The sequence below is a fragment of the Solea solea genome, chromosome 9 (assembly GCF_958295425.1).
Source record: "Solea solea chromosome 9, fSolSol10.1, whole genome shotgun sequence".
NCBI classification, from domain to species: domain Eukaryota; kingdom Metazoa; phylum Chordata; class Actinopteri; order Pleuronectiformes; family Soleidae; genus Solea; species Solea solea.
In genome coordinates, this window is record NC_081142.1 from 8540332 (window position 1) to 8555196 (window position 14865).

Sequence of the window (14865 nt, forward strand, 5' to 3'; positions counted from 1 at the left end):
CGCGACAAAACAAACAAATAGACGTCACGTTAACCGTTACTGCCAATCAAACGCTGATCCGGCGCTTTGCGCATTGCTGATTGGTTGATTTACGAGGGGAGGCGGGTGCGTCGCCATGGTGTCCGCCAGGCAGCAGTGACTGGAGTGTTTTCACTGTGAGCGGCAGCTAATGGACAGAGGAGACACTCACCTGGAGCAGGACTGTCCTCCACAGGTAGGCTGCAAGTTCCTCTTCTGTTTTGCGTATACACTGTATCAGCTGTGACACTATGTAGTGCATTCCCTTTAAAAGACACGAGAGAATAGTGTTAAAGTAAATAAATAAATAAAATAAATAAATAAATAACAAGTGACATATTGTCTTGATATGTTGAGGAAGGCAGGAAGACATCAAAGATGACATCCCTGGTTTTAAATGCCGTTGCAGTGCTGATATTTAGGCTTTTGGTCAAAATATGATAATATTTATGATATTTAATTAGATATGAATCAAAAATATATGGAATCAACATAGAACTATATAAGAAAATGCAATTTAATTGATTCTTACACTTGTATGTGATAATGTCACTATCCTGTTGACACAAACATTCAAACTTTTCAGAGACACAGCTTGTGTCCAACTTTATAGATGGAGATATATATTGTATATCAGGGAAATGCCTTCATCTATTGAGATGTTATTTATAAGCCAAATTATCCGAGCAACCATAATTAAAAGGATGTTCATCTCCGTTACAGTGCCAGCATGCCCATATGTACAAAGTGCATCCATGAGTGCATTGTTGCCAGAGTGAAGTGTCCATGTAAAGTGCAAACAGTGTGTGTGTGTGTGTGTGTGTGTCTAAGACACAGGGGATAAGCAATAATAATAATAATGATGATGATGATCTTATAGATTTCAGTGCATCTGCTGAGACAGAGGCTATCATGAAGAGTCTGAAGGCCAAGTTTAAAAAGAATGAGGTAAGAGACATCTGTTGAGCTGCACACTTTCGGTGGATTTAAAAGCGTTACACCTGCATTTTTGCACAGTATGCAAGTTATTTAGAGATATAAAAAGCACACACATGCTGAGTTTTTAGCCTAATATTGAATGACTCAGGTGCTCTTGCATAAAGTAGGCATGTGCACATGTTGTGTATGGAGGAAGGGACTGGTATACAGTGTCACTGAGCAGCAGGAGAGCAGGTCTGTGTCCAGACTGCTGCTATGACCAGAGATCTCAGGTAGCCTTCAATTATTCACATGTATGTGCACACACACACACACACAAACACACACATTAAATGCCCACTTTCCTGCTGTTGTAGCTACTTTACCTTGAAGTGCTTTATAATGCAGGCTTGTTCTCTTATGTGCTGCTTCTTTATGATCCTACTTATTTGCCCGTCTCATGCTGTCAGATGCTTTTTTTTTTGCAGACCGGGGTTAAAGCTGTCACTGACTGACCTCACACACTTACAGCATGTGGGCAACACAACCAAATTAATTAGCAACTGCTGGCTCCACAATGTGGTCTGAGCAATTAGACAGTTGCCCAAAGGAGGAATTCTACCTCTGTGTCATCTTTGAGTGCACACACTTAGTCCTCACCACAACACCGTTGACAAAGCGGAGTGGTTTGGATGATGCTGAGGAGGGATGGAGCTTGTTCCCCGTGTTAGGTTTTGTATTCTATTTGACGTTTTTCATCCTATATGGCACCCTAGCACACCTTCTTTAACCTTTAGTCATCGCACTGCAACTTGCTGAGGCTGTGATTACCTTGTTTTCAGATTTGCAAACATTTTTTTTTTAGGTTTTTGATTTAGGGTTAAAACTTTGTCGTTGGAATGGAAATACTGCATTTCAGTTTTCTATGTAGGCTGCTCACGGTCTGGGACTATGTTAGAAGTGAACCAAGAGCAGAAAGCCATTAACACCCTATTTATTGCAAGTCACATTGCATGACAATATAGAATATATTATATAAATGACATGTGTGTAGATAGATAGATAGATAGATAGATAATATCCAGTACAGTTCATACATATAGATGCACAAATAGACTCTGTCCCATAAATGTCCATCTTAATCAGCAGAGCAGAATGCAGCTTATCCCCTCTTTTTTGCTGAGTCCTCACATCACACCACACCAGCCCTGCTCTGTAACTGCAGAGGAACACAGCTACAGTATGATGCTGCTGCCAAGAGGGGTACCGTCCAGGATGTGACACAAAACTTGAGGAGACAGAAAAGGGGGGACTGCTACAAAGAAGATGGCAGCAGCAGCAGCAGCAGAGGAATTATTTTAGACTGGGGAGAACAGTGAAGAAGCAAATGAGGAGGCAGTGTGTGTGTGTGTGTGTGTGTTTGCCTGCATTTGTGTATGAGCTGCAATGGTAGGACTGTGGCTGTGTCACTGTTAGCAGCTGGAGCGGGACGTAAGGATGCGGTTTTGAATTGCGAGCAGGGAGGCTGATACATAGGGAGAGAGAATAGCTCTGTTATCAGAGTTAGTGTGATGAGGTAAATCTATTTCACTGGAAAATTTGTTTTGTCTGTAGATTCCAGCTGCAATCCTGTGACCTCAATAGAGTACAGTATATCATAGAAACTTATGGATAAGTTAGTTCCCTGGTGTTTAGTGCAGTCCTGGTCTTGACTCACAGTCGTGGCTTTGTGCACTGAGCTGCTAGCCACATGGATCCTGATCAGCCTGTTTTTAGCCTGATGAAGAGGTTTTGTACTTGTGTCAGCCTGCTGCCGCTGCCAGTAGGTATCTTCTCTTGATATTCAATAAACCTACAAATAAGAGAGATATTTAATTGGCTTTTACACTCTGTGACATTTGTGTTCTGTAAATCTTGTCGTATTGTTTTGTAATGATCTCAGCTAAGAAACAACATATCTTCACATGGGCCTCGTCGTTGTTTTTTTTGCAAAGATAATGCAAAGATGTTTCAGTTTCTTTTGGGGCAGCACAGTGTGATGACCTCCTGTTCTCTGGTTGGTGTGTGTCCCCCCCCCCCCCCCCCGCAGAGTCAGGACTGGACTAAGAGTGATGAGAGACTCTTGCAGGCTGTGGAGCAGAATGAACCTGACAAAGTCTCTGCTCTCATCATCAAAAAAGGTCTCTGTCCCACCAAGCTGGACACTGAGGGCAAGTCAGCGTAAGTACATTTTGACCTTTTATTACTTCTTCTAAAATCTTAAAATGACTTTAATGACATTTGACGCTATTACTCACCACAAATCCTTTTCTCCTTCGGCAGTTTCCACGTCAGTGTTTCCCGAGGCCGACTAGAATGTCTGGAGGCAATCATCTCTAATGGAGCAGATCTCAACATACCTGATGGTGCTGGTACGGTATTTCATGATGACTTTTTATCTCCTAAACCAAGGTTATTGCATCGCTTGTGTCATAGATTATTACGGTTAAATGTATTCTTTTATGACAGGCTTCAGCGCCCTCCACCTTGCGGCCAAAAATGGTCAGCCAGAGTGTTTGAAGAGATTGTTACAGGTAAAACACAAAGCGACAGGCGTGCACAGTTAAATATGGAAAATACATAATCTCCTGGCAAATGACTTTTGATCAATTTCGACATTGTGTTATTTGTGTTTTTCCTCAAACAGGAGAGGTTGGCAGTAGACTGCACAGACGGCATCGGCAGGACACCACTTCACCATGCTGGTACAGTAACTGTTTACATGACCACAGAAGTTTAGTTTGGAGAGGTTTCTTTGCATGTGCAGTACCACACATGATGTGTGACATAAGAAACATTGAACCTGAGCTTAAAAACAAACACGCTTTCAATCATTTCAGTATCAAATCATATATCACATCCTATTTCTTAATGTTTCCTCTGCAGCAGTCAGTGGCTGCTTGTCCTGTACTGAGACGCTGTGGGATTTTAAAGCCAATCTGGATGTCCAAGACAGTGTAAGATGATGATTACATCTTGTATATCAGATTGTATCGATGAGATGAAATGTCTTGCTCGAGATGAAAATAAAAAGATTATCAGTGATGTATGATTCATTTACTCTCTGACAACATGATTGGATATCGATGTGTGCTGTTGCTCTACGATGTTTTTGAAAATGAAAATGTTCTTGTGTGTGTGTGTGTGTGTCGCTGTCTCTCTCAGGAAGGTTCCACGCCTCTGATCTTAGCAGCACAGATGAGCAGAGTAGAGCTTTGTGTGTTCCTGTTGCAACGAGGTGCCAACGCAAACATCCAGGACAACCAGGGAAGGTAATGGACTGTGAATGTTCAGCAGGGAGAATAGAATGGTCAGAGGATTCTCCTCTGTCCGTCACACTGATGTAGCCTTGACAGATGTGATGACCGGAGTGTCAGATAAGCTGACAAGGACTTGATGCTGCTTCGTCAGATAAGCTGAAATCTTAAAACATCTTTGGGATTAGTTTCACAGCAGTAGGGGTTGTCTGGGTCGGGATGGAGGATTCTAGTATTTTGGAAGATTTGGGAGAGATTTGAATGAATGCGGATCAGGCCTTTAGTGGCGGTGGCCTTTTGTAAGTTTAATATATCATCTGTAGATTGATTCAGCAAAGGCAAATGAGCACAGTCAAGAAAAACAAAAGTGTGTATGTGGGCTGGTTGGATCAATATGTAATCATGAGCTAAGTAGAATTTTGCACTCTGCATTTTCTCTACACACTGGGTGTCTGGGTGTCTGTCAGACGGTCTTATCATTCATGCCCTGTCCTTGAACATTGAATATGCAGACACTCACTAGATAACCACACATTTTCATCATTCTTTCTGCTTTGTGCCGCAATATAGCAGTGAGAATTCAGAGACTGAGACAGGAAGCAACAGCTTTTCATTTTGACTTAGATCGCCTCTTGGAGGTGATGATTAGAGAATTACCCTATGGTTAGCAGCAACCATGTGGAAGACAGCTTTGTTTTCAGGATGTTTTAACTCATTTTATGTTCATAAAAGTGACCAGTTAATGATCCAAAGGTTTGAAATATTGAGATGGTATCACTGCCCAATCATAAAATGATATACTGTAAATACGATTGTACAGTTCCTTGAAGTTATGTTGTGTGAATGATTTGGTATGTCTTTGCTCATTTTTGAACCACAGATCTGCATTAATGCTGGCCTGTGAGAGTGACAGTGTTGAGACCGTGGAGGCTCTGCTGAGAGGCGGAGCTAACACAAAACTGGTTGACGCCCTAGGACACAAAGCCACCGACTACAGTGCAGCCATTGGCAACCAGCATGTGGTACAGATGCTGCGGGACGGAGTACCTCCAGGTACACTATGAGGCCCTGGGACCTTTTTGATTTGGAGCGATAGAATGGATTAAACGATTTCAAGCGGAGGTTAAATCAAGGGGAAAACATGGCAGAGCCGCATGTGATAGCAACATCCAACAAATCACCAGCCCTAGAGTCATGTATAACTCCCCTTTGTGGCCGTGCAGCTCTGTTTCACGGCTGTTATGCTGTAATAAGACTCTAAAAAGAGGAAGTGGATCAGGAGGACAGCTGGGTGTGATTGTAAAGTAGGGTTGAAAAAAAGTAGGCAAAGGGCTTGTTCCACTTTTATCTCCTAACAAAGACTTCACTGTGATGAACAACAGATGTGAAACTGGTTGGAAAAGGAGATTAAAGGATAATTAGGTTTATGTATATGCTGTCTGACCACTTTGGTTTATTATACCAAACCTGAAGCTTTTGTTGGCTATACTACAAAATACATAAAACCATTACTATATACTGCCTTTTAAAGCCAAGAGAGTGGAAGTGGTAGTGTGTGTGTACTTGTGTGTGCACATATTCACATGTACTGTAGAGTTTTAAACTTTTTCGCCATGCGTGTCTTTTCCTCTGCACACGTAGCTTCTGAGGGCTCGGGTGAGGAGGTAAGACTACACAGCTTTGTATTGTATCACTTACGCCATCAATGAGATCATGGCCTGTTCTGGCCTATCATATTGTGCATGCTTTCCAAGATGAGGTCATCGTTTTTGTGTGCTGCTTTCGTTTTGTTGCTGCCCATTCCTCGTTGTTGCTGACCCATGGTTTTTATCTTTAGTTTCATCCACTTTTCCATTTTCATTTAAACTTGACCTCCGCTTGTTGATCCCCTTCCTAACCCGCACACAGCCCCCCCAAGTCCCCTCAGGCGCCTCATCAGTGCAAGGGGGGACTACCCCCCGCAAACGGAAAGCTCCTCCACCACCCCGTTCTCCTCTACAGGTACTGAAAACCCATCCCAGTGGATGGGAATCACATTTTTAGTCACATTTAACAGGCAGTCTTACAGTATAGCCAACATCTATTAGTGGGAGGAATGTTTACTACTACATAACAATGTATTCTTCTGTTTCACTTCCTGAGGTCAAATGTTTATTCCTGTCTGTAATGGCTAACAGAGGATAATTTTTTTTTTCTGCCTCAACGATGCAGGGTTTTTCACCCTCTCCACAGCTACCGAGTCCTGCTCCCCGAGGCAAGTCCCCTGAACCTCAGTCTCTCTCCCCGTCTCCCCAGCCTCCAGAATCACAGCTATCAGCCCAGGTAGGCAACACTAATCTTCACGATTGTCGTTGCTGATGTTTACCTTTCACGTTCCTGCAACGTCTGTGGAGTCACCATATTTTTTTCTGGATGCCTCAGGTGGAAGACGAGGAGGTGTTTGAGGAGATCCGACGGCTCCGTCTGGAAAGAGGCCGTCTGCTCCAGAAGATCAAAGCCTTTGAGCAACAGCAGCAGAGCGCCATCTCTGCCTTGGAAGAGGTACCGCACACCTAGAATTGCAAACTCAAGTTCAAAAATAACTCGTGGAATCATTTCATGTAAAGCTTTATGTATGTTTTATCCACATCTGTGTGTGTTTTTTCTGTGCTATGTAGTTGTCCCACCTGAAGCAGCGTCTCAATGAGGCGGAGGCAGAGAGAGACAAGCTGCTCGAGGAGCTGAAGGGAGGTCATGGTTTAGGCGCCAGTGACTCGGAGGACATGGATGAAATGTTGGACTTCACTGGTATGTGACCCTTGTGCACATGTCCTTCCCAAGCCCTGGCTAAAAGCACGCATCTCCTCCCATGCATGTGTCTCTGCTGTACCGCACAGACATTCCTTCATGTCTCAGTTCAGGAAGTGCACCGACTAGTCGATGTTGTGGTCTCTCTCTTGAACTTTCTCACTAGAGAAGCTGCTCTCCAAGCGCTCCAGAGCCTCCCCTGCTCAGGATGAGGACACCGAGTCAGCCAGTTCCTCCCCTGACCCAGGAACTGTTGCTGAGCTACGTAAACAAATAGAGAAGCTCACCTCGCAGAACTCTGAGCTAGTTCTTAAAGTACAGGTGAAGTCAAAAGACATATACACACTTAATGTACGAACATACACTCGCCCACAGCACACTAACGACTGATGTTTCACAATACATGTAGTAAATTATAATCTCTCCTCTCTCTATCACAAACACACGCCGTCTCAAGCCTCTTTAAGAGGTAGAGATGAATCAATTGTGATAGTGAAGGGATTATTAAATGGTTCCCCGACAGCAGATAAAGATGCATTTCACGAGTAAAGTCCTGCCTGGAGCATTAGTACTGACCACTTAAACTTTATGACGCCACACTCTGGTGCTCTAATGCACTGAGGCAGTTAGTGTTCATGTGAGTATAAATAGAACAACACAATATCAGATGCAGACATGGGGCAATTTTGTAGTCATCCTTCACTAACTGGGTCATGCTTGAAGTTTGTTAAAGTGTGTTCTGTTCTGGTGTGGTTGTTCATGTACCACTTAAGGAGTATCTGCAGTACAGGCCAGGAAAGCTGAAAAATATTCAAAAAAAACAACTCCTAATGACCGAAGCTAAATAAAGGAAGCTCCATAAATTTGACACATAAAGGTTAGTTCATTAGTCAGTGGGGGAATTATTCAGCCTGGTGGAACGGAGTCGTCTGTGGCTCTGCAGGAGCTTTGTTTTTGTGGGGGTGATGTCACTAAGGATGTATTTGCATGGACATGGACTGCATGGAATTATACATTTAAAATAGAAAATCTACCAACTAGGATTGTTGTGGTTTAAAAAAAAAGATCTAATGAAATAGTTTCATCACAGGAAATGTTTATATCTCTAAAAACAAACATCTACTGATTTTCTCTGTGTCGGCCACAGATGTTGGAAATGTTTGAGAAGGATGATACGGACATGCAGACCTCAAGCCCAGACTCCATCCCTTTAGTCCAGTATGAGACCCTGAGGAAGGAGTTTGAAATCCTGCAAGAGCGCTTCTCTCAGGCCAAAGCTTCAGTCGAGACTTCCCGTGTGGCAGAGTGGTAAGACTGAGTCATTTATTCATGCATGTAAAGCAAGCTAAAATAGCCAACATGGTTCACATTCACTTGCACTCTGCTGTGTTGAATTATACTTTTATACTGAAAGTACACACCTATGCTAGTCTGGCTCCAAAGCTGCAGCAGTATCTCATCACAGCCTCCATCAGGGCATTTACATTTCCCTATCTCATGCAGATTATGCATTGTTTCTCCAGTATTTCCATCTACTCCATCATTTATCTACTCTACTGGAGAATTATGAGGTGTTTTCTGTATGAAATGACCTCAAGTTACAGTTGTACACTTCAGTGATCAAGTGTTGTGTTCTATTGTGTATAATGTAAAGCTGAAATAATAGGAAATGAATTGTTAATGCAAAATGCCCAGTACTTTTCTTTACCAGTGGGAACATTTACTTCTTATCCTTTTTTTCTCTTATGTAAATTCAATATTCTTAGGGTTGGGTTTTTTTGGCATTTGTGAAATCTGACATTTTTTACCATTTTACCATTATGTCAAACTACAAAGGTTTGAGAAACAGGTGAGTTGTCAAAAAAGTCACAGAATCCAAAGACTAATAGAGCAGAGGGTCAAACACAGAGTCATGTGCTATGAATTAAACATGAAAGAGAATGTCAAGCCACTTACTGGGAACAAAGTGAAACACTGAAGAAACAGAGACATCAAGGCACAGGTGAAAATAGTTAGGAACAGGTGTGTGTGTGTGATCACAGGAAATAAAACAAACCCCCACAAAGTAAAACAGGAAGTTAAGTTGATATGATACACAAGTATATATACTACAATGGAAAAACAAGATGCACAGGGATATTTACAGAGACAAAACACAGACAAGAAATTCAAACAGAAACCACACAAAGCACAGAACAACTGAAAACAAAAAGCTACATGCTTAGATCACCACACAGGGGCACCTGTGGACTTGTGTGGTGCTTAATATTGCATAGTATACACTGAATGTTCCTTTTAGTATTTCCATTTATGTGATTGATTTTTAAAAAGTACTTTTTGCATAGCTTGAATGAGTGATAAACCTTGTCTGCTTTGCAGTGGTGATGACAAGTCCCAGGGAGGAAGCACAAATGCAGAGAGCACAGACGCCTTAAAGGAGAAGCTGCGTGTGCTGGAAGAACAGTTGGCCTCCTCCCAGTCTGAGCTGGAGGAGCTGAAGGAGCATATGCGCCTTGGGGTGCTCTCTGTGGAGTGTGCTGAGGGGGATACAGACGTGGCAGGTGCTAGGTCTGAAGGAGGGTCTGGAGCTGCAGAGGAGGGTGCGAGTAAAGAGGCACAGCAGCTGAGGGCCAGAGTGACGGAGCTGGAGGAGGAGCTTGCTAAAACACAGGGCGAGGACGGGGGTCAGAACAGCCAGGACAGTAACACAATCAAACAGCTGACAGAGAAATTAAAGGAACTACAGGCTTCTCTGGCAAAAAAAGAGTCTTTGAGAGACGAGGGGGCGAAAGACGGCGAAAGAAAAGAGACTGAAATAGTGAAGGGCCTTCGTGACAAAGTGGCTGAGTTGCAGGCAGCCCTGGCAGAGAGCAGGCTATTGGGGAAAGAGGGAGGAGCAGCGGGAGATGGAGATCAGGTTCATCGTCTCCAGGAGCGCGTGGGAGACTTGGAGGGGCAGCTGAGGAAGTGTGTGCCACGCACCGAGTTGGAGGAGGTGCAGGTGACTCTGGGCCTCCAGTGTGAGCAGCTGGCCAGGGAAAGGGCAGACGTGGCCCGGAGGCTCAATGATGCCCTCCTGGAGCTGGAGAGAGTCAGGCCTCCACAACGTGGCGATGATGACGAGGAGGAGGAAGATGAGGAGCACTCCTTGAGCTCAGAGCCCTCAGTCATATCAGGTATGTGGTGCAATTAAAAAAAATATATAATATTAGCAGTTATTAGTGGATGATGTGAATGATGGTGCCTCTCTCCAATTAGATCACTCGAGACGCACCTTGGCAGTAGTGAGAGAAGAACTGGAGGTGGCAAGACAGGAAGCAGCCCAGGCTCTGGATTGCCTGTGCGCAGAACGAGAGGGCAGGGCACAGGAAACGCTGCACCTCAAAGATGCAGTGTCTCTCTCGAAGCACAGAGAGGCAGTGTCTGCAGTATCAGAACAGCTAGCCCAGACATTACAGGAGCTCCAGGAGGAGAAAGGTGTTCGTAGAGAGGCAGAGGAGCAGGCTGCGTCACTAGAGGCCAAACTGCAGACCATACAGGATGCCATATCCAGAGAGGAGCATGAGAAAATAAAGGTCAGCAGGGAAATGAAAAGATGCAGTTTTTAGTGTCTCATCTTTTATTTAACTTCCAGTTTGTTGCTACCATTAGTGTTTTTCTTCCACCTCCTTATGTCACCTCATGAAAGCATTTGGTGAGGTCAGCATTTCACTGATAGACCCCTCCCCAAACTCAATATTTAATTTATTTATTTCAGCTATTTCACATGAATTTTAATGGAAAAGTTTCACTGACAGCTGCTTTTATATGTTTCTCTCTCTCTGGGCGGCGTCAACAAACATGATCTGTCATATTCGGGGATTAGAAGCTCAAAAGCAGTTAGTTTGTTATTTAGAAATAGTTCATTTAAATCAAAAAAACAAATATTTACTTAGGTTCTTTGCCATTTTAAGATATTTGTTCAGCAAGGAGTATGTTGTGAGTAAATATAGTATAATATGAAAAAGGATGCATGTATAAATCATCTATAGTACCTTATTATTTCATGTACAGTCAGTCAGTCAGTCAGTCATCATCTACCGCTTTATCCTCCACCAGAGGGTCGCGGTATTTCATGTACATATATCAAATTTAAAGCAGTTAATTTGACCGTCTTGCCTCCCAGGCAGCGCTCCAGCACTCCCTGCAGGCCAGTGAGAGCAGTGCAAAAGCAATGCAGGACGCTCTGACTGAGAAAGAGATGGAGCTGAGAGAGCTGAAGTCTCAGAAGGCGGCAGAACAGGGTCTGATCTCTAAGGAGGACCACGAGGCCCTGCGGCTTGCTCTGCAGGCCGAGATCAACGCCGCCGCGGCTCGTTTCAACGACCTCACTCGCAAACATGAGAAGACGTGCACTGAGGTGAAAGTGTGTGAATGTATGCGTGTTATTGTTTCTGGCCTCTCCTCTCCTCTCCTTTCTCATGATTTCTAAAGCCACATTATGCTTTTACTGTGTCGGCGACAAAGTGAGTCATGTTCCATGAAGGCCTCTTTCCTGCTTGTACATTATTCATCAGTGTATTACTTTCTCTCTTCAGTCCCATTATCTAATGAATTGTATCTCTCTGTATATGTGCTTACTGGTGCACTGTGTCTGTTTACTATAGAATACTATAAGATACTATAAGTATTCTCACTTTTCTAACTTCTTAAGAAAAAAAAGTACTTTGCCTCCATTTATTTTCTACCACTTTAATCTCCACATGAGGATCGTAGGACAAAAGGGAGGGTACACCCTGGACAGGTGGCCAGTCCATCACAGGGAGAACATACTGAGACAAACAAACATTCACTCTCACGTTCAAACCTACTAAGAAGACAGAGACAGACACCAAACGGCACCAAAGGCAAATGTGTCTTCATACAACCCCAGTGTGGTTGTATGAAGATCAGTGAGAGAAAATCCCATGAGCAAAACTCACAATTTGGAGAATCACTTGAGGGTACATTCATATATTTGACTTTTTTGTTCATACATTTTACTTGAAAAAAAAAAAAAAATCAAAGATCCATCCATTATCTTTACCACTTCTTCTTAACCAAAATCCATCTGACATTGGGTGAGAGGCAGATTGTCCGCCTATAGTAAGACAAACAGCCATTTTGCACTCATATTCACACCTACAGCGTGTACAGAGAGTTTCTATTTAACTCAACCCCAATCTGCCGGTCTTTGAACTGCAGGAGGAAGTCACAGTACCCCCCAGAAAAAGGAAAAACCCATGCACACATGGGGAGAATCTTGCACCTCCACACAGAAAAGCCCTCACTAATTTGGGAATCTGCAACAGTAGATTAATTTGATAAAGCAAAAACAAACTTTGCCCGTGGCTTCTTTAAAAGTATGAAATTAAATTAAAAAAGTCAATCATATTGCATGACTATTATGTGAATTTGAGTGTGAATGTGTACATATTAAAGAAACAGTGTGTAAAATTTAGAAGTTGCATGTTCCCTTCCAAGTGTGTTGGAGAACCTTGTTAACCTTCAGTTAATTTATTTTCAGTTTCTGCCAAATGAAAAAGAATCACCTACATTTCACAAACTGCACATTTAAGAGCCTAATTTTAAGTATTTGAAACTTCAAATAACCAGCATTTTTAAAGTGACAGGGTGCCAATGGTGGTTTTACGGGCCTAGGTGTTCCAGGTGCAGAGGGAGGCTCTCTTTAACAAGAGTGAGCGGCAGGTTGCAGAGACCCAACTGGCCACAGTGCAGCAGCAGCTAACTGAGCTAAAGGCACAATCGAACCACGTCCAGGAACTTCATAAGAACATCCAGGAATCCCAGGGCCTGGTCAAGGAGAAGGACCGTAAGGTGAGAGACAACAGGGTGAGTTCAACTTACTGTTGTTGACGTAACAGTAACAGTAAAAACTAAAATGTGTTTGTGCAGATAACAGAGCTGTCCAAGGAGGTGTTCCGCTTAAAGGAGGCTTTAGGAGCTCTCTCGCCTCCTCTCGGCATCACATCCTCCTCCTCATCCATTCATCCTGGCAACCCTGGACAGCAAATGGCCCTGCAGAACAGAATCTCTATACTGAACCAGCAGCTCCAGGTAAAGATCATATCATTATTTATAAAAGGCCTTTTGTCGTTATTGTATTTCAAGATATAATATGTAACATTTCTGCATTAGACTGTTTTATTACGGCGGCCTTTCAATTACATCATCGGCTTTACCATCTCTGCTAGAATTCACAGGGCAAATCCCCATGAAAAATCACAGCGAGGAAGAAAATATCCATTACTAATAATGACTGTGTCGTCTTGTCTGTCATTTTGTCATCGCCTGGTCAGATTTTCGCCTTTTTCTGTACGAAGCACCCCATGCGTCTGCCACTTTATCAGCCAACCACCGACCGAAAAAAAACCAGCAACAGACATCGCTCACAAAGTTGGTCGAGCAAATGCCTTTACAACAAGAGCAAACATTGAGGAAGTGCAAATGCACATAAATACATAGAGAACAGAGAATGTATCCAACATATGTACAAGTGCAACAGCAAGAACAGCAGGTCGGCATCCGCTTTGCATACTTTTGTGCTTTTCTGTTCTCGGAATCACAGGATACCTCACAATATGAGACGATGCATGGTCTACGATACCAATAACATCACGATACAACAACTCTGTGATAATCAGTATATTGCAAGACAATCAAGTAGCAAGAGTAACGTCCTCTGCTTGACAAGGATATAGATGTGTGTGTAATGATTTGTGTGTCTTCTCTGCAGGATTGGGAGAGAAAGCATAAACAGGTGGTCACTGTGTACCGTTCCCATCTGCTGGCAGCTGTGCAGGTCAGTTTAATGCACACGCTGGAGCACACATTAAGACCGGCTGGACAGCCACGAATAGTTGATACTGTGAATGACACCGATGACTCCGGCCCCCTTTGTGCGCACAATAAAGGGAGGGCAGGCTTAGTCCACGTCTCTGCTTACCAGACTTAGTGGATGAAATTTCAGAAGAGGTGTGGTGAAAGGGGGCTTGAGTCACTTCTATCAGTTTCATGAAGGTGAACACATTAATTATGCCCTATTGTAATGTCTGTTGTAATGAGGGACCGTTCTGATTGTTTTCTGGCAGCTGTTGTTGCAGTTGCATGTTTTTTGACTCTATTGAACCTTTTGTGTGGTTTCATCGCCGTGTTCCGCTGTCCGACAGGGTCGAATGGATGAAGAAGTGCAGCAGCTGCTTCTCCAAATCCTGAGGATGACACAGCAAGGACACTAAGGACTGAAGAGGCCTCTTGGATGAGAGGTGAAATGTCTTCGGCTAAACTCAAGCATGACTAATTGCCTATATCTACACTTCTGAAGTCTCTCTATGCATCCTCTTCACGGTGAAGCAGCTCCGTCTAGAAAGCCAAATACAACTGATCTGTGATCACACATAGCTGCATGCATATACAGTAATACAGTCACCCAAACAACAGAGCTTTGACTGATGTGGAGTAGTTCTGCTGTAGGTTAATTACATATCAGGGATTTGTGGCAAAAAGTGAATGTGAATGCAGATGTTGGTGTTTCAGAAGATAGAATCAGATGCACTGGTTGTGTGACAAGGGAATTGATTTTTATATTATGTTGTTATAATAAAAGAAAAGAAAAAGAAACTGTTTTGCTTTTTGACCCTGCACAAATACCGCTGATTGAACACCATTGTTTTTGAAAGCAGCAGCTTCTACACTGTGTCTCATAGCTATTTTGGGTGATGGAAATCTGAGGCATGAATTTGGCTTCAGCATGTATATTAAAGGTTGGACAGCTGAGTTTTACTGTGCAGCTGCTACACTAACTTGC

The 14865-nt window shown here is 43.1% G+C and overlaps 1 protein-coding gene across 2 annotated transcripts; it reads left to right on the top strand.

Annotated features, from left to right (window-relative positions):
• The first annotated feature begins 15 nt into the window (after positions 1-15).
• On the top strand, positions 16-14861 carry ankrd24 (ankyrin repeat domain 24). 2 transcript variants are annotated; one of them, XM_058638141.1, is made up of 23 exons: positions 16-214; positions 899-966; positions 3026-3156; positions 3259-3347; positions 3445-3509; positions 3623-3680; positions 3862-3932; positions 4141-4247; positions 5113-5285; positions 5874-5896; positions 6141-6233; positions 6444-6554; positions 6654-6773; positions 6890-7019; positions 7186-7340; positions 8167-8327; positions 9399-10195; positions 10278-10594; positions 11185-11418; positions 12708-12875; positions 12954-13115; positions 13795-13860; positions 14228-14800. In XM_058638141.1, exons 2-23 carry the CDS (start codon positions 931-933, stop codon positions 14294-14296), a joined length of 3336 nt encoding a protein of 1111 aa, XP_058494124.1. In that variant the 5' UTR covers positions 16-214; positions 899-930; the 3' UTR covers positions 14297-14800. The 2 variants fall into 2 exon arrangements, with proteins under 2 accessions (XP_058494124.1, XP_058494123.1); XM_058638140.1 differs by having other exon boundaries at positions 20-214; positions 12699-12875; positions 14228-14861.
• Positions 14862-14865: the final 4 nt, after the last annotated feature.

Coding starts and splice junctions, on each gene's coding strand:
- ankrd24 (XM_058638140.1), top strand. CDS start 931: ATGAAGAGTCTGAAGGCCAAGTTTAAAAAGAATGAG. Junction 7,020..7,185: donor TGAAATGTTGGACTTCACTG/GTATGTGACCCT, acceptor CTTTCTCACTAG/AGAAGCTGCTCTCCAAGCGC. Junction 10,595..11,184: donor AGGAGCATGAGAAAATAAAG/GTCAGCAGGGAA, acceptor CTTGCCTCCCAG/GCAGCGCTCCAGCACTCCCT.